General features: G+C 37.3%; 1 protein-coding gene across 4 annotated transcripts in view; it reads left to right on the top strand.

The window, feature by feature from the left end:
- Positions 1-19,580, top strand: part of arhgef4 (Rho guanine nucleotide exchange factor (GEF) 4) — a 75,106-nt gene that overhangs the window by 11,825 nt on the left and 43,701 nt on the right. The window contains exon 1 of one of the 4 annotated variants that reach the window (XM_084119653.1): positions 10,117-10,673. The exons of the other annotated variants lie outside the window; for them this stretch is intronic. Within the exon in view, the coding sequence (XP_083975779.1) occupies positions 10,635-10,673 (39 nt within the window). The 5' untranslated portion in view covers positions 10,117-10,634. Of the gene's footprint in view, positions 1-10,116; positions 10,674-19,580 lie in introns of those variants that run through there. 4 annotated transcript variants of the gene reach the window in all.

The following is a 19,580-nucleotide window of genomic DNA, read 5'->3' as shown; positions in this document are numbered from 1 at the left end:
TGATACTTGATGTGCAATGAAAGTCCCGAAGCAAAACCAGTTGAGAACCACTGCACTACACCCTAATGGCCTTAGAAAGTAAATAGTGGTGCTAGTGTGGTTTAATGTCAAGAATTCAAGTAATTTCCTGGGCTTTCCCTCTGTAGTATATCGGCCTCCTGTCTGGAGTTATATAAGCTTTTCATAGGTCCCCTGACTCTGTGTTCTTATTGGCCGTCTTGCAACTCTATGTAGGCCTAAGTGTGAGAACAGCACTTTTTCTTGTGTTTCAGAGCATGTCTTTTGTCCAAAAGTCCAGTGGTTTGAGAGATTTCCTTCGCTCTTTCTTTCTCCTCTTATTCCCTCCCTGTGATCTGAACATAGACTTGCACAGTAGTACAGTCAGTACCTCAACGACAGATATCATAGTCCATCCACAAAATGTGTCCAGCTCCTTGGCGAAATTTCAGCCAACAAATGAAGCAGGGAATTGGTTGTCAGACGTTGCTGAGAGCTACTTTTGAGGGTTTCCAGAAATCCCATTTCTTATTCTTGTCTTGTTTCTTTGTCATATCCTGTGTCTGTTAAGCCTGAAATGTTCTCCACGCAAATATGTTAAACGTATATTTCACCCAAAAATAAATATTCTGTCATTATTTACTTACTTTCATGTCGTTTCAAACCTTGTACACACAAGTCAATGGTAACCAAAGCGGTTTGCTTACCAACATTCTTCAACTATCTTTTATGTTTACAGAAGGAAAAAAAAGTCATACAGGTTTGGAACAACATGATGGTTAGTAACTGATGACAGGATTAACATTTTTTGGGTTGAATTATCCCTGTAACATGATTCATAAACTTGATTTCACACCTTGTGTTAGTACACAATTCTCAAAAACTTTGACAATGTCTTTTCTCATTCTGCTTATTGAATAAATACAATAGCATACACTCCTCTACTGTCAACATGTTTATAGCTTAACTGAATAACACATTTGTTTTAATTTTACAGGTAATTGAAGCAAAAGGCTTTGTTTTTTTAGCATAGCAGTTAGCCTCTATTGTCTACATAAACTGCAAAACGCATATTTCTCTGTTGACGGCCAGTCAGAATCCGGAAAATGTTCATATAATGACAGTAAATGTTTTTAAAAGGTCCCCTACTTTATGGAGGACATGTAAGATCAAGGTATGCTTTATTTTCTGCGTTCTACTCAGTGGCCTTGTCCCAAATGGCACCCTAAACACGTGCGGTCATCCTACAAGTCTGCGCTTTTGCGACGTAAAGTTCGCATCAAGGGCACATATCGACCCGCAAACAGGGCACTCGTGAGCACCCTTCTGAAACCTAAATAAGACACCCTACGGTGTTCTCGGACTTCACGATCGTGCAATTACGGCGGCCATTGTAAGTCCACAAGACCGTAAGTGCATATGAATTGTGCCATTTTGGACGGGGCCCGTCTAGTGCCCAGCCGAGCACGCAAGCCATCCAAAGTACACTCCACTGACAGTGAATGCGGATGGACTCCTTCGGCGCACTACATAATGGACATTTGTTTTTAAGCGGGGACACAAAAATCGTGCTGCATGCAAGCCAGAGCAGAATGCAAACAATGGAAGTATACTATAGGCTTTAAAAGCATGAAATGTCACAACAGGTTAGTGTAGTTGCTACTTGTGAAGGGCTTGAAACTGAGCACATGGTTGTGGTGCCATCAACCAGTCAGTGTTGTCATGTCATTTTCCTATCTTTCTGGTCTAAGTGTACTAGAAGCCCAATGACCAATTCTGTTTCCACCTTATAATTACACACACAGTAGACTTTTGAATATTTATGTAATCATTATTTGCGCAATGTTTTGTTTTTTGGTTTGGTCTTACAGTAACTGACACGCAAGTGTTCTAGAAAGCCTAGAGGCCATCCTCTGAAAACAATGTGTCTGTCAGACTCGTTTATTCCACAAGAATAACACATCTTTCTGACACACCGTCTTTCCAAAACTGCTTCTAACACTCCTGCCATGGTAACAATGGTCGCGCCAAGATTCCAAGAAGTCATGCCCTTCTAATTTTTTTTTGCGACTCACCGCACCTTCACCTTCCTGTGACGCAACAGACTACCTCACATGCAGACTGACAATAAAGATGCGAAAACATGCGCTAACAAGTTTTCATCAACTTCAAATAACTCTCCAGCTCACCAGGAACTTCATTTGTCTAGAGGAATTGCACTTGTTATTCAGAGCTGTTGGTGCAGGTGTTGTTGGCTTGTGGGTTTGTGAAACAGATACCCCATTTTCTCCCTTCTCTTTGTTTCTTTCACAGCAAAGAAGATTTATTTAAACGGAGCAGTGGGATAATGCCAGCAATGCAAACTGATCTTGAGTCAGTGCTTCTCCTCTGCATGGGAACACACTGATAAAGGATCTGGTTTCACTCTCACCTCCTTTGTACTGTTTGAGGTCGCTCAGTTCTGGCTGAACTCAGAGTGTGTGTTTTTGTTTTGTCAAGTACTGCATAGTATTGGATGTTTCATTTCAGATTTCTTTAATGCGTATAGCTGTTATCTAGGGTTGTCAAGTTGTAATTTTTAGATTCGGCACAAGGAGGAATAACACATAGGTGCGGTTAAAAGGATAGTTCACTCAAAAATGAAAATTCTGTCATTGTTTACTCACGATCATGTCTTTTGCTGGAATGTCCAAGCTGCTGTTTTCATACAATCAAAGTGAATTGTGCTGGCTGTAGAGCAAGATTTTCAGTGAACGGACTTCAGTCATGACTTCAGAAGACTTGGAGTTTACTACATGAGCCGTATGGACTTTTATGATTCTTCTGTGGAGCATTTATTGTCCTATTTTGGTTCCCATCCACTCAGTGTATTGAAAAGAGCAGTGTGAACATTTTTCAAAACTTCTCATTTTGTGTTGCTCCAAAGAAAGAGCATCATATGGATGGATTTAAGTGAGTAAATGATAGCAGAACTATTTTGGGCAAATAGAGCAGTGAGCGATCAAACTCATATGTCTGGCCTCTGCCTAGAAGTGAACACATGTGGGAGTTTCACAGGACTCTGTTCCAGAGAGGCTAGATGCACTTCCTGCACCTGCTAGTTGGTTCATCAATGTGATCGTGTCCTTTCAACAACATTCTGCCATTGTGGTTTAATGCGGTTATGACTAGTAGGATTCATATGATCGACTGGTGTGTTTTGGATAAGCCATCTGTGTCTGTGAAGTGTATAAATATCTTCCCTGACATTGAATTTGTTGCGACAAGCACATCAAAAAATACATTTTCCGTTAAAGTCAAAGTATCGTGACTTAGCATTTAATGTCAAACAAAAATTTGAACTAGCATGCACTGCTAATGGTGATCGGTCTGCGCACTGCTACATGAAGTCGAACACACCTAATAACTTTACCAGTTTATTTAGAAGGCAGAACTTATTCCGTCATATTGCGCATTGCAGTTTCTCCCGTTCATAGTAATACGAGTGAACCGTCTTGGTATATTTGGAGTGGTCCTGACCTCAGATAAATGGTAATGCTAACAGAAAACTTTCACAAAGTTATTTAGACATTAGTGGGGCTAATTATAATCAATTGATACATTATGTAATAGGTGCATTGTCATGCATTCTTCATCCCTAAGAATATAGTGCTGTGATAGAGGTATTGTATGTAGTGTGTGCAGTACATGTGTACCATACAAACCATATTCTCAATTCTCTTAGGAGGAGGAATTGAAAACACTTGTGCCTCTAAATCACTGCTTGTTTGCTATATTTCCACACTCTCAGAGCCATGTGTCATTATGGTCTTACAAACTGTCACGTCATCACGCAACTGGTGGAATACAACAAAACAAATACAAGAATAACATGCAGCTTGGAAGACTCAAGTAAGAATCTTGGGCTATGTTTAGGCTCCGTGCAAACAACCAGCACTGAGTCGTATAAACATGGAAAAACACTGACCAGTCTTATGCTCAGGTCTTGTTGCATACAGGTTGTTACAGGAGTGTACATCTTGCTGTGAAGAGTTTCATGGTGCATTAAGTGACTTGCATTTAGCATCAGTACTCATAAGTGAAGTATGTAGTGCTGAGTGTGTTTTGGAAAAGCTCTAGGGTGACCTGCCCTTTTTGAGTCTTTGTTTCATTTAATTCTTATCATGTCTGTGCTTTTTTCCCCACTTCTCTGTTGTAACAGAGAGATTGGAGACATTTACAGTTATAAATCATGCATAAGTGATTATCTTTCTGACTTTGTCAGGTGTGCAAGTATAGCAGCAGTTTTAGTGAAATTAATATTTCAACAGCTGCTTAAATTAAATTACACCATTGCTTTTTTGATCGGTTAACATAAGTTCCAAGATGTTTAATTTTGATGATTTATTTTCTATAACTCATGGCTATTATATTATATTATATTATATTATATTATATTATATTATATTATATTATATTATATTATATTATATTATATTATATTATATTTACATATTCATTTTGAGATTTGCTAAAGAATACATGTAATAATGTAAGTTTTTTTTTTAAAGATTATTTTTTACCGTTATGTCACACTTATGTCACAATTGTGTTAAGTTAATTTAAAGGTAAAGATATGGTAAATGAGCACACACAGTTAAATAGTTAATTTCAAATGATATACACAGTACACCAATTTGGTACTGATATGTTGTGCATCCCTTGTATAGCTTGTTAGATATATCTTGTATATCAGGATCTCAGATGCTTTACTCAACCCAACATTTTCGTTTTCAGTTTCAGTTTTCAGTTTCGTGTCAGGCCAGACAGATTTGTAAGTATAATATATCCCTGACTCTGATGATTGAGAGTTCAGTGTTGATCTTCCAAGGTTTCCTGCATTTTATGGTGTATGATTCATCTTCAGAATCCATGCCATTTTCCTCACTGTTTCAAAAATGCAGTGTTTCAAACATTTCACAAGCTCTCTGATTGACAGGTCCTGGAAACCATTGGCCTTCTCTTCTCCAAACAGTTGGTAGTAATAACCGAAGGCAGTTAAAATCTCTGAGAGTTTGCGCTCTAAAGGTGGGAATGGAAGTTCCTCTGAGAAGAACACTCCATAGGAGGCCTTTGATTTGACCCTCAGTCTCAACGAGCTGCTGTTGCCGGGACAGCACTGTGTAATATGCACCAACAACTTAATTGTGTGTGTGCTTAAGTTGCCATAGGCAGCGTTGTTGCATTGTTCCTGCTCCTTTCTCACGCTCCGTGTCCTGGGAGGTTCTGTTGTCATGGGTTGGGTTATAGGCTGGCCACTGGGAATGACGTCCCTCGCCTCATGAACCTGGACTCTGCAAATCCAGACGTCAAGAACTATCCCTAACATCTTTCCTCACCTAGACAGCTCCCTTGGATTAATAACTTCTGAGGTCACCCCACATGTGTCATTATATTAGACGACTCCTTGGAATACTTTTTTCTGATTGGTTGATTGTTGTATTATGACTGATAAACTGTAATATTGATCAAATTGCTATGTAGATGTAGTTTCATGTCTCTCATCTCTGCATGGTCATCAGTATTTCATGATCATTTATTGATTGATTTGGTAAATTTGGCCAATTATATTATATATTATATATATATGTAAGGGATAATGTAGAGCGAGGCAGTTGTTAGCGGTTGCTGACACAAAATGACACAAAATATTGATTTAAAAACGATTGTATTGCTTCCGCTAAAGAAAATAGTCCGTTCCATCTCTACGGTTAGAATCCTGCGTCCATAGCAACGCTCTGTTTTTCATGGCAACAGTGTGTTATACTTAGCAGCGGCCTGTTATCAAGAAATAACAGACCGCATTCTACATTAGAATTCAACCAAGCCATGTAATAAATAAATAAATAAATAAATAATATATCTATATAATATTAGTATATACAGTGTATACAGTTGTTGAAACAGATGTGTCATGTAGGACAGTGTAGCTTGAGAAAGCAAAGAAGACTGTCCTAAATTCCAATCCATTAAGGGCTCATCTATATTGGAAATCCAATGAAATTGACTGTTTGATTTTGAAAGGAAGATGGTGTAATGAATGAACTCTCAATGAATGATGTTGTCTGCTCTGTATGTGATGAGGCCGTCGTGAGCTTCACTCTGTAAGATTTAACCATACACTTTAAGATAATCAATGAGATTTTAATCAGTTCAACTTGAGCTGAATTGTGTAATTTCTGAACCATCAGCGTCAACAAATGCAACTGGAAATATAATGACTTTAAACCATGCAGGTGTCACCCTGTACTACCCCATTTGGCCATTGGTCATTCATAAAAGTATTCAAACCAATGACAATTCATGCCACTGATTGAGCCAATGTTGATATGTTGGATTGGTAGGGATGCTCAAAAAAATCAGCCTGCAGATGACTTACTGATAGTCGTCTCTGCACATGGAGCTGAGATAGGAGAAAGTATTTTATCCCCCAAAAAAAGACATTGGCTGTGCCGATAAAAGAAATGGCATCACAGCATAGACAAAACATTTTGTTTTGCCGGAGGTCAGCTGATTAACTGAAAGTCCTTTCAGACATGAACTCCTAAACAGATTTCTTTGATATATTTTTTTAAGGAACCAGCAAATAAAAACACAAACACAGCATGCCCCAATTGAGAACTCGCGATCCTAGCAGACGAGTTGTCGCGCCGTGTGATTGACCCACACAAGGTTTGAAGGTCATGTCAAGCACGCGTCATGTCAAGGATTTGTGACCCTGGACACCTCAGGATGTTTATGCTACATGGTCTTTTAAAATTTCTAGCAAGTGATATGTTTCCTCCTTATATGACTTCTGTGATGTACTGTGAAACTAAGTGCATCAAGTTACAGAACTTGTAGGTTCTAAAACATGAACCTCTGAAGATAAGCTTCTGTTATCTGAAGATAAGGCTTTCTACAGCAGGGTGCAACATAGAGCCTGAAACGGTTTTCCATTTTCAGTAGATGAACAGTAAAAAGAGAGGTGCTAAACGAATATGTTTAAATATAGTTTAAACTCTGACCCTGTGATAGTTATTTTTATTGTAATAAAATGAAATAAACAGTTTCTGTATTTCATTTATAATAATAGTTAATTGAATATATCTAATGGTTCTTAAAGTAGAAAACATTGGATTTGTGCCTATGGTGCTTTAAAAAGGGTAATGGGATGTGGAAATTCCCAAGAATTCAATATTATTCTGCTAATTTCCTGAAGAAACTAAATATGGTGCCTGTATTTCTTATATAAATGTTGACTTTTTACTTGCAGCTTCCGTTTGGGAACACGCGCACGGGCCGTTGTGTAAATTTCAGTACCGGTGTATTTTCTTGAGTGCCTTTGTATGTATAGCTGTGCCGAGTTGTCAGAATCGTGGTGGGAGGCTGCTGTGACTGCTTTTGTAATTATAATGCGTTTTGTGTCGATTCCCGACAAACGGTCTTCCCACCCCTTTGTCTCTCTGCGAAAGCCTCTTGACAGAGTTCATATCCATTATGAGAATATCATAAGCCTCTCCTCAGCCCTCACAAAGCATCGTGACAGGCTCCTGTCGTCTCGCTCATGCTGTGGAAATCTTCATCTGCTGAAGTGCAAGAAATCGAAGAGCGGACGCTCTGTCATTCAGTCACTTTGTTCCACAATGGCCTTATTCAGGAAAGGCCTTCGACTAAACAGTGTCAAACTAAATTAGAGAGAGAAAAGTGTGAGTGAGAGAGATAGAGGGGTAGCGGTCACTAGAGCTACTGGTCCGTCGCCAACTGCCCCGACCGTCTACCTCCCAGAGAGAGTTGACACACTGAAAAGCCCCAAGGGAGGCTGCCGTCACCCAGGAAACAGCAGAGACTACAGGCGGAGACACAGAGGACGGGCTTGAGGAGTTCGGCTGAATTGTCCGTTGTTGTGGGCAGCAGGCGGTGATTTGTGGTCACAGCAGACTGTGAACGAAGCCAAAATGGTGTAGACAAAACAGAGAATGAAAGACGCTCTTTGTTAGGCTACAATATAAAGTAATAGAACAAAAAACATTTGATCAACAGATGATCATTTGGATTATTCTGGTTATAACTCTTAATACTTGCCAGTCTTTTTTTAGGTCAGTCTTTGTATCTGCCACTCAAAGTAGATTCAATTTGTTACTCTGCTAGTGAATTTCCCAAATAATTACAACAGCAAGTAACACATTGAATTAAACATGAAATTTTGAAAGAGAAAGACTGAAATGGTATTTTCTTGTAAAATGTATTCAAATAATCTTTACAGTAAGGTCTTATTTGTTAACATTAGTATATGTATTAACTTACATGAACTAACAATGAGCAATACATTTGTTATAGTATTTATTCACAAACTGTTCATTGTTTGTTCATGTTAGTTCACAGTGCATTAACTAATGTTAATAAATACAATTTTGATTTTAATAATGTATTAGTAAATGTTGATAGAAACATTAACTAAGATTAATAAATACTGTAGAAGTATTGTTCATTCTTTGTTCATGTTAACTATTGTAGTTAACTAATGTTAATAAATTAAACCTTATTGTAAAGTGTCACCAAATCATTTGTTGCATGCTCATATCTTCCAGGATTTCAGATAAAATATATATATTTTACCTTTAGATTCTGATAGTTGTATCCTATAAATCCTCATCATATAAGTATAAAATCCCATTCCCAATTACGTAGCAGTGATGGGGCCTTTACTGCCCCTCACTTGCATTTCCAGATGTATACAGCAGAGAGCGCCCTGTGTCAAGAACTCACACTATTTCAAAGCTTGATTCATTGAAATGCCACCATTATACTATTGCCTTTCCAAAATACTTTTACATTGACATGACTTTACATGCCATTTTGGATGTGTTATTGTAGCAGTAATTTGCCATAAATCTGAACCGGACGGTTTTTAGTTTTATTTTGGCCTATCACTATTCCGGACTTGTACACAAACTTATTACATAAAATTATTGCATTGCAATAACTTCCCAAAGTGTAATTTGTGTGGAAATATTACGAAGTCTGTAAACAGAATGTTAACCAGAGACGGGACAGTTCAGATAATGGACACCCTGAAGAGGAGAGGGGACGCGGCAGCAGAGCAAATACTGCACCAGGCACAACAAGCTCACTGTACGTGATGCTCAAAATATAGGTTGAAAAATATAAATATTGAATTGGGGGTGGGGGTTTATATGAATGTGTCTCTGAAGGAAACTGGAATCGGGCATGAATAATCATCTAATTTCACAGTATTACTGTTTTTACTTTATTTTTGATCAAATAAATGCAATCTTGGTAAGCATAAAGGACTTTTTTCTGAAACATCTTACTGACCCCCAAACATTTAAACGGTGTATGCACATAAAGAAAACATAAGAGCAATATTGAATGTGTTATCTTGGAGAAAAGTATGGTCAGGTTTCAATGCAATGAAAGCTTTTTTATTTCAGTTGCATCGAGAAAAAGAGTGCATTGTTTCACCACTACTCTTCAGTATTAAGAAAAATGACTGTTTTTGGTGCAAGAAAATGAAATTAAGTGGACCTTCAGAAAAAAAACAGTCATTCTACAAAGAGTGTTATATGCCCCCTTAAAAGTAGCTTAATATGCAGCTATGAGTTATTCATTGGTTGATTTGTTTTATCTTTTGCCCAAACTGGCTCATCCAAAAGGATTCGTCTGGGGCTGTACTATCTGCTTAGTCAACAGATGGCAGATACGGTAGTGTTTACGAAACAACCATTATTTTTGCAGTTAATTTTGGTGACACTAGCGGCTCAGAAATGACACGCTTCAAGCTTTAAGTATACCCCTGCTGTAGGAAAAAACAAACAAAGGCTGCCCTTTTTCCACATCTGACAGATCTGACACTTTCCACTGCAGGTCCTACCCTTGGGGTTCAACCTTCCCAAAGTATGTTTCCCCACCACTATCATAAATACATGATAACACCAGGCCTTTGGAGAGCGTGTGCCCACTTGACCTCACATCAGCGATGTTTAGTTTCACCTCACACCCATAGTGTTTATATAAATCAAGACACCACAGGTATGGTGTTGCTGGGCGGGAGGTGTAAGATTAAAGCATGGGCGTTTCACAGACATTCACCCAACAATATAAAAAATAAAATAAAATGACCTCATGCTTTTCCACCCACAACACCCTTTTTAATCCACCACAGCCTGACTCGCGCACTGTTGTTGTTACTGTCACACACTTAGTCCGTCCACAGACAGTGTAATTAAATTTACTCAGTCGCAGAAGTGAAATGGTTAAAGGATTCTCTGGCTAACACGGTTGTTTTTACATAGCTGAGTTGAACGGAGGAGTGCTCGTCGTTGTTAGGAAACTTAAACCACTGGCATGGCATGACAGGTTCATTCTGTCTCTCTCGGTGTGTCTCTTGCTCGCTCTCTCTCTCTCTCTCTCTCTCTCTCTCTCTGTCTCTGGCCGTGCCATGAGTCTTAGAGCGCTCCTAAATAGCAACAAGTAGCATGTGGCCGCTACGGGCTGGAGAAACTCTCAACAGGACATGAGGATTGAGAGAGAAAGAGAGAGAGGGTTCGAGGGGGAGTGAAGACGATTGAAGCCGTCCCCTCCTCAACACACTCATAATGTTGAGTGTTATATACTTTCTACGAAGCTTCTTTAAGGTAAGGGTGCTTCAGCTTGTTTTCATAGCATTCACTCGGTTACGGATTGTTGGTACAGATTAAGATCACACTGTCATGGTGGTTAGTTATAGCTTTTGGTTCATTTTCGTTTGAAGCCGCTCTTAATAAGTTATCTTGTAACTGCGCCTCTTGGAAAGATGACAGCGTTGAGTTCAATGGAACATTTTTGAAATATTTGTTGAATGTTGTAGCAGATAATATCTGCATGTCAGGATCTGATACATTTGCTTTTTTTAGTCTAATGAGATTAAGTTTCATCACTTTTGATTTGAGATTCATTTTAGTATCAGTGTTTATAGTGTTTTTTTTTGTGTTAAATGTCTGACAAACATCTTATAATAGCAGTTTGGTTGTATCCTTGGGTTTGTTTCTTGAGATCACATATGTTTTTGATTAATTGAAGGACGCCTAGATCAGCGCCTGGATTTTCTCCCATTGAGTCAGTGAAGCTTCACCAACGGCCGTATTAGTGTGCGAGAGTGGACTTGTGCGGTTGGGAAGCAGTATTGGCAGCGTCTTCAGCGTTGTCATGGATTTGGGGAGGTGCTGTTAAAAAATAGTTTTTTAGTGGCACAGCAAGGCAAGTAGTTTTTCAGCTTGATCATAGCCTAACTTTAACAGAGAGCCTTTTTACACCTGGTCACTTCATGTTTTATAAACTGTTCCATTTACACTTGGCCACATAAACGTGTCTCCGCAAAACGAATATAAATCCGATCTTCAATGCCTGCATTATATGCAAATTCACTGGAGTTCAAGTCAGTGAAAGCAACAGATATGAGCTGCATTTTATCATCCGTTAAGTTCAAGATCAAACGAGTTCCCAGCCAGCTGATTCTACAGTTACTGTCACTGCAGAGGTGGAAGCCCTTTGACATGGTGCCATCGGCCTCCAGTGAGTCAGTGCGTGCAAGGCATTTTCGTCACGGCCAGTGTTATACAAATATTTTTTTGTTATACAAATGTTTCTAAAGTGTCATGCATACAAAATTGAAAGAAAACAAAAACAAGATTGAAAGAAATGGATGATATTTGCATTATAACTAAACTTAAACTAAACTTAATGTATGAATAGCATTGCTATATATATATATATATATATATATATATATATATATATATATATATATATATATCTGGAGGGAATGTGAAATATTTGTTTTAAGAGAGGTTTTCTAAATGTCCATGTTTTATCATCTAAACCCTAACAAACATCTATAGTTTATATTTTGCTTGAAAAGTGTGCTTTAAAATCTGTAAAAAATAAATAAAAAATAAATAAAAATAATAATAATAATAAAAAATTATATATATATATATATATATATATATATATATATATATATATATATATAATTTTTTATTATTATTATTATTATTATTATTTTTTTTTATTTTTTTTTACAGATTTTAAAGCACACTTTTCAAGCAAAATATAAACTATAGATGTTTGTTAGGGTTTAGATGATAAAACATGGACATTTAGAAAACCTCTCTTAAAACAAATATTTCACATTCCCTCCAGATTAATTCATTTCATTCCTTTCTCGCTGGATGGAAATGACATTTTTGGGAATAAAACCGTTCATAGCTAGCATTTTATGTATCCTAAATCCACATAATTACAAAATATTGTCACAATTTTGGGATAAATTGAATAACAATGTGATTTTAAAATGATTATATTGGCAATATTCTGTTTGCAAGGGATATTTACATTTTTCTTCAATCAAGTCATATTTTAGCTCAAGCTCTGCAATGACACTGTTTACTTATGTAAAAAAAAAGTACACCAACTTTACAAAAAGAGTTCGATGTTGTAGAAAGGATGCCATTACTATGGAACAGTCAGAAAAATGATTATTATTTGTTTAGAATGCCATCAAATCATAGAATATCTTTTTATACATTTTGTTTGTGATTTAAAGGGATAGTTCACACAAAAATCATCATTTACCAACCCTTATGTTGTTTGAAACCTGTATGACTTTCTCTCATCTGTGAAATGAAGATATTTAGAAAAATGTCTGGGTTCCCCCTGTTTTCTTCGTTGAAGAAATAAAGTCATACAGGTTTGGAACGACATGAGGGTGAGTAAATGATGACAGATGTTTAATCTTTGGCGGAACTAACTATCTAAGTGTCCAAATATATGTCCCCTACTTCTTTAACTGGTAGAAAAGCAAACTAAGCTGTTTTCATGTGATGCTGAAATGTGCCTTTTAAAACTAGCCACCTGACTTAAGGACAGGGCACTCCAGTTGTGTTGTAATGAAGCGGTCTGCAGTTGCAGCTCAGTTTAAGCGCAGTTTTACTCAGCTGTTTCAGCAGCCTCATCTGTGATGTAAGAACCTCTCATTGGGGGGCATTGTTCAACTCAGATTATGATTGTGAATAAATGCATCCTCACACAGCCTGGGTCTCTCTGAAAGAGATTCTTTTGTATTTATACTCTGGCATTTTGGCATGGGAAATGTAGGCAGATTATGCATGAGCTCGGTCAGCATAACCGCTTCCTGATCATTTCAGCCATAATTTTGTTGACATAAGCAGTCAACAGCTTATTCAATCAGCTGTCAAACTTCATGCTATGAACATGAACAGCCTTGACTTCTAGCCTTTTAAATCTCTACACCCCCAGCTGAAATTAGAGCCATGAAACAGCACTTTTCCCAAACAATACCGTTCTCAAGCAATGTCAATGTGACAATCTGCTCTCCCGCCAGGAATATTACAGCTCGGATTGCACATGAATGGGAGTTGTTTTTCCCATCTGTGTGTTCCTGAGGCAGTTTGGTTATCCGGTTTCTCTTTAGATTACAGTGTTTTGGCATGTCAGAGCTAGATGTCTTGAGTAAAAGTGTGGTGTGGATACATGTGTTAGCACGCATGTTGTTGTGTGGGACTGATAGGTGTGTGTGTGTGTGTGTGTGTGTATGTGTGTGTGTGTTGATGCTCGAGGCTTCCAATCCCTCTGACATACAGGTTTGAGAATTACCATTACATACCACACTCAGTTACTCAATACATTGGCTTGTGTTACACTTGGCCTGACAGGGAAATAGACGGACAAATTAATTGCAAAAGAAAACAAGGGAGCAGTGAGAGATTTATGCGCTTCATTAAGCTAAACATTTAGTGAAATTTGAGTCTTGTGGCATGTGACACATGAGGAAACTCAGAAGTTGTTTGTGCGAGATGTCTGCAAATCCAAACAAACGACATACAAAAAAATATTTAGTGTTTTTCAGTATCTCTTTTAGCCTTTACTGTATGTGGCATTTCCAAACAATCTCATTTAGAGTAGCAGAACTACAGCACAAAATGTGTTAAAGTTTAGGGAACATGCAAGTGAGGGTCTCAACTAAACATTTTATTCATAGAATGTTATGTAAAGTTCTTATGCTGTTAAAAGGTCTTGCAATGAAGCATTTGCAGTGCCTTCCTGAAGTTTCACTCAGGGGAAAAAAGTATATAATAGATGTGGGCAGATTTTCTATTTCCCCAGAGTAGAGACTAGGCCAGACCATTCAAGACAGAGACTGAGAGAGATAACAGGACAGGAATGTAAACTAACTCAAAGAGGATATACAAACTACCTAGTGTGAAGTCGAGGGTGTTGTTGTAGCTCCTCCACTTGTACCCCATGTTTTTACTCATAGATTATGACTTTTCGCCATAAGATCTCAGTGATAATTGATCTCCATGGATCGACAACATTAGTAATTGGATGCAAGTTTAAACAAGTGCTGTGTGCAGTCAGTTCAGTGGGTCAATTTGTTCCAGGTTTTTTTGTTTTGTTTTTTTTCATCTACAATGATAAAAATGATTCTGTGGTGAAATAAATACTACAGAAAAAAAAAGAAGTAATTTCTACATTGAATAAGTTAGTTCAGGCAAGAATAAAAAAAAAAAGTAAATTCTATGTTAGTGCTCAATTCAAGCTTGTAAAAAATTAAAGTTTGAATTTATAAGTATATTTTACTTGGAATTGTTTGTTATGTTTACAGTGATTCTTTGAGTAAATAATATCAAAGTTATAAAATTAAGTAAAACCTACTCAACTTTCTGATACTGGTGTTCCCATCATGCACTGGTGCATGGATAAGGTTGCATTTTTCACTGTTTTCCAGTTGTATTTACACTTTTCTATCATTGCTTTTGCTGTTAGGTGTAGTAACTTGCTGTTTTGTGACATCTGGAGTTCATCTTCTACTCAAAATGACCCATCAAACACTATCCACTGATTGTTACTGTTATTGTGTATTGTGTACCAAGTATTGAGGTAAATGTGTTCGGTTGGGTAACTGAGTATGTTTTATTACAAAGTGTTTATTTAAATGTTTATAAGTAGAGTATACACTTTAAAAGCATGGCTTAATTCAGTGCTAAGTACATTGTTTGAGTAAAATTCACAAACAAAGAGCGAGTAAAATGTACTTGAACCAGAGTATTGCAAAGTAAACTTCAAATCAGTAACTAGAAATTACTCAACAAAGTCTAATTGTCCAAGTTATATTTACTTATTCTCTTTGTTAATTTTACATAACTTTAAGGACATTTTAAAAAAAGTTGCTGCTTTAAATTTTTAAGTAAAATGTAATTTCAACTTAAATTACATTTAAAAAATGTATTGTTGTATAACTTATAACTTAAGTAGAAAATTGCTTAACTTATTTTGATGAGTTAAAGCAATGTAAAAATGACTTCATAACTTATTGAACATATAATTTTTTACAGTGTAGTGTTTACTTAATCCCATACATTTGAAATTTAAATATGAGTGCAAAAACTTGCAAAAGGAAAAATTAGAATTTTTTTTACTGGTTGCGTTGCACTTTATTTTACAGTACGTGCACTTACGTACTTGCCTAAGAAAACACTGGGTAAAATAAGGTTATTACATGGGTTAAGTTAGGTTTAGGGGTGGTTCATGGTTATTACCCAGTTATTATAATAACTATACAAGTACGTATGTAGTATGTACATGGGGAACAGAACTGTAAAATGAAGAGCTACCATTGTTTTTTTCAGTGTAGCATCTAGCAGTGGTTCAATGTAAGTGTTGTTGTGTGCATAATTTCCACTGCCCTGTAAACCTGTTTTGGGAAAAACAGTTCCCTTGTGTTTTGGTGATTGTGTCTGTTTAGGTTATGCAACCATTGATAAGAATATATCGTCTGTTTGGTAAACAAGCTGCTGCTGATTAGAATGGACAAGAGGGATTAGGGAGCCGTGGCATGAGTTTATAGGGTAAAAGTCTTTTCCCAGTGCATTTTGGGATCTCAGATTTTTCTTCTGCGCCTCTTTGAGAGTTATCAGAGCACAGCTTTAAGTTTGGTTTTTCTCAGCAGGGGTGCGTTGCATAATCTGCTCATCACCTCCTCATTAGGGACAAGAAACCACTTGTTATTTGGTCCGCTGATTCAGCACGCCGTGCCCCAAATAGTTTAGAGAAAATGCATGGATGGGAGTGAATTTAACCTCTTGTGCTTCAGTGCATCTTGAGGTATTTTAGATAATATGATAATCAGATTTGGAAAGCAATAAAAAAGACTGTGAGATTATGCTCCACTATCAGATTCTTCTGAGAAAAGTCTGACTCAAGCTGAATCAGGTGTTTGAAAAGCACAGGCTAAAGATCACATGATCCAATTTATGAATATGGAGCTCCACTCATTGCCATTAAAATATAGTAATCAAAATGAATTCTTCAAGTCAAGTAATTCCAACACATTTTATAATGTCAAAATGAAAGCAGTGCTGAAAATGCAGTTCCCAGGTCTAGGAAGGAGCATTCACTATTTCTCTGTTTCTTTGTTGTCACTGGAATTTCTGAATTGGATTTATCTTAACCGTAAGCATTGACCTTCCCTGTCTATCTGACAGTGTGCACATCTTCTGAAAATTTACAGTTGCACCATGCTCATTGCTCAGTATGAAAGTGTGATATGCGACATGACACTGATCTGATTTATGGAGCCAGTTTGTTGCATGCTGCTTCTGGAGATCTTAATACAATATATCATGCACTTCACACTTAGACACTTAATGAACTTAACAATTAGACACTTAACAATGATTGCAGTAGATGATATCTGATATCAGTGATACCTATATCAATGATACCTGGTGTAAATGCTAGTGTAGTTGAAAAGCCTTAAATGCCTTACAAAGAAGATCTGATCTAGACTTCTAGTACAAAAAATAATAAAAATAATTCAGAGTGCCGGTCATGTGTCTATTATGTACTTTGCCAATAAAAGGAGCATCATACCTGCAGATCTAGATAATATTATGCACTGTTTGTTAAATTAGGCTGCACTTCAAAGCTAAATAGATATGATGACCGTGTAATGCCATGATAAAAAGAATCTTTGATGCAGATATAATGGCTCAGATGGGGCCATTCCTAGTAAAGCGAGCACATGCCTTTAAACTTATCAGAAATGTTATCTTCGGATGGAGCCGATAGAAATGACGAGTGTTGAAATGGAAAAATGAGGGCTATTAGTTTAATGGATTTATTTAATGGTTAATTAAAAAAAAAGGGAAAATACTGATACATTATTTGTGAAATATTTAAATGCACTTAATTTGATTATTTAATTGCAGGTCTAAGATTTTAACCAATGTAAATATAGTCTTAAAGCTGTTGTTTACAGTATACTTTATGTATGAAATAACACAACCGTGGTGTGTTTGGAGAGAGTGTTGTTAAAGCTGTTTATCTGATCTGAAGTCAGCTGATTTAGTTGGCACAGAAGGGGTTGCAGTTGTGTTTGCACCAGCTCTAAATCACTACAAGCACTTACTATGCACAGCAGTGCACATGAACGCTTCACTATACTCGAGATGCTAAAGCTCTTTAGAACATCCACTGGGTTTTAATCAGGTGTATTGTTACTACTGATTGTTGCGGGATTGTGTTAAAATTATATCTAAAGCAAATATTTCTGCGAAGAAAAATTACTATTTTACAATTACCTCAAATACACAGATGCTTCACTTAGCAGAGGTCATTCTTTTTGATGAGAGAGCTGTGTAGAAGGTGTGGTCTAAGATGACCTCACCATTTGCATGTAAAGTCCCTTTAATATCATGATATTACTCCTCACCTTGTATTTGATGGCATATATTTGACCTTCACTACAGTGTGTTAAATCTGTTTCTGCTTCTCCACTCCTCTATTTAGAAATAAGAGCAGCCCTACAATGAAAACATATAACTTCCCAAAATCATCACCTTTCCTGTGCTTTCATTGTCATATTTAACTGATTTACAGTTGACATGACGTCATTTCACTATGTCTGAATGTATCATCAAAAATGATCTCTAGTTCCTTTCCCAGAAGTGTCCTCTGTGAGTGGGTGTATCTCCTGAGAGTGACTCCCTAGCATGTGTGCAGAAGTGTTTGTGTGTGTGATTCCCTCTCTGTGGTCGTCCTCTCCGATGGGATGAGCTCATGCTCATGTGGAGAGAGCAGCAGGATCCTGTGATCCGATGCACCCATGTACTTCCTCCTGAATCCTAATAAATCTAAACAAAGGATGTCTATAATACCAGGAGAAAGATATTGTTAGCAATCCTGCTGCTATCTCAATGACTTGGCTGTTGTTTTTTGCATTCTACAATGCATACATACTGCAAATAGATGTAGTAAAAACAATTATGTAATAAAGATTCTGCATTATAATCTGTATCATGTCAGTAAATTGTAAATTGGTTGTGTGATGTGAAACGCAGTAGACTGGGATTTTCTTTTTTTAAATATATAATTTTATTAATTAAGAAATGCTGTAACTTTATATTAATTAAAGAATAAAAAACATCATCATTTAAACATTGATAATAATAAGACACGTTTCTTGAGCAGCAAATCATCATATTAGAATGATTTCTGAAGGATCATGTGACACTGAAGACTGGAGTAATGATGCTGAAAATTCAGCTTTGCATCACAGGAATAAACTACATTTTAAAATGTATTCAAATATAAATTGGTTATTTTAAACTGTAATAACAATTTTACTGTTTTTACTAGTCGCTGCTGTTTTTACTGTTTTTGCTGTTTTTACTGGTCGCTGCTGTTTTTACTAGTCGCAATTTTACTGTTATTCAAGTCGCTGCTGATGGTCCAAATGGTCCGGCCAACTACTGAAAAAACATTCCATGACTACGTTAACACTAATATTGCTGGGTTTGTGAGGTCACACATGAGCTATGAATCTGTCACGCGATTGGATATTGTGTTTGATACATATCCAGAGGAGAACCTCAAAACACAAACTCACCAACGCAGAGGAACCGGATCAAGAACTAAAGTAGATGGGAGAACTCCAATTCCAAAACGTAACTGGAACAGTGACTTCCTGAAAACCAAGCATGGCATGTCAGGTAAACTCCTCCTTTCCACCAAGAAAGATGCTGTACTCTCCAACAGACCAGGGTATGACATGTCTGCCCTTCAGCCTTGTAATCATCCAGAAGCAGATACAAGATAATCCTGCATCTTGCACATGCTGGGGCCAATGGCCATAAAAAGGCATTTGTCCGGACTGTCGACAGCGATGATGTTGTCATCCTTGCCATCCGCTTCTTCAACACACTCGGCCTCACAGAGCTCTGGATCGGCTTTGCAGGTGGAAAAAACTATAGGGACATTCCTGCTCATGAAATCAGCAAGGATCTTGGTCCCCAGAAGTCACTAGCCTTACCACTCTTCCACGCTTTAACAGGCTGTGACACAACCTCAGCCTTCCTGGGCCATGGGAAAAAGAGTGCATCTCACAGAATCCCTGGTTACCCTCACCTTGGAGCCTGAACAGATCAACAATGACATCCATGTCCAAAGACTGAAGCGTATGGTCGTCATCATGTACAGCA

This window comes from Abramis brama (assembly GCF_963993115.1).
Source record: "Abramis brama genome assembly, chromosome: 7".
NCBI lineage: Eukaryota > Metazoa > Chordata > Actinopteri > Cypriniformes > Leuciscidae > Abramis > Abramis brama.
Note: the sequence above shows the minus strand (reverse complement) of the source record. Positions and strands in the feature narration are given on the sequence as shown.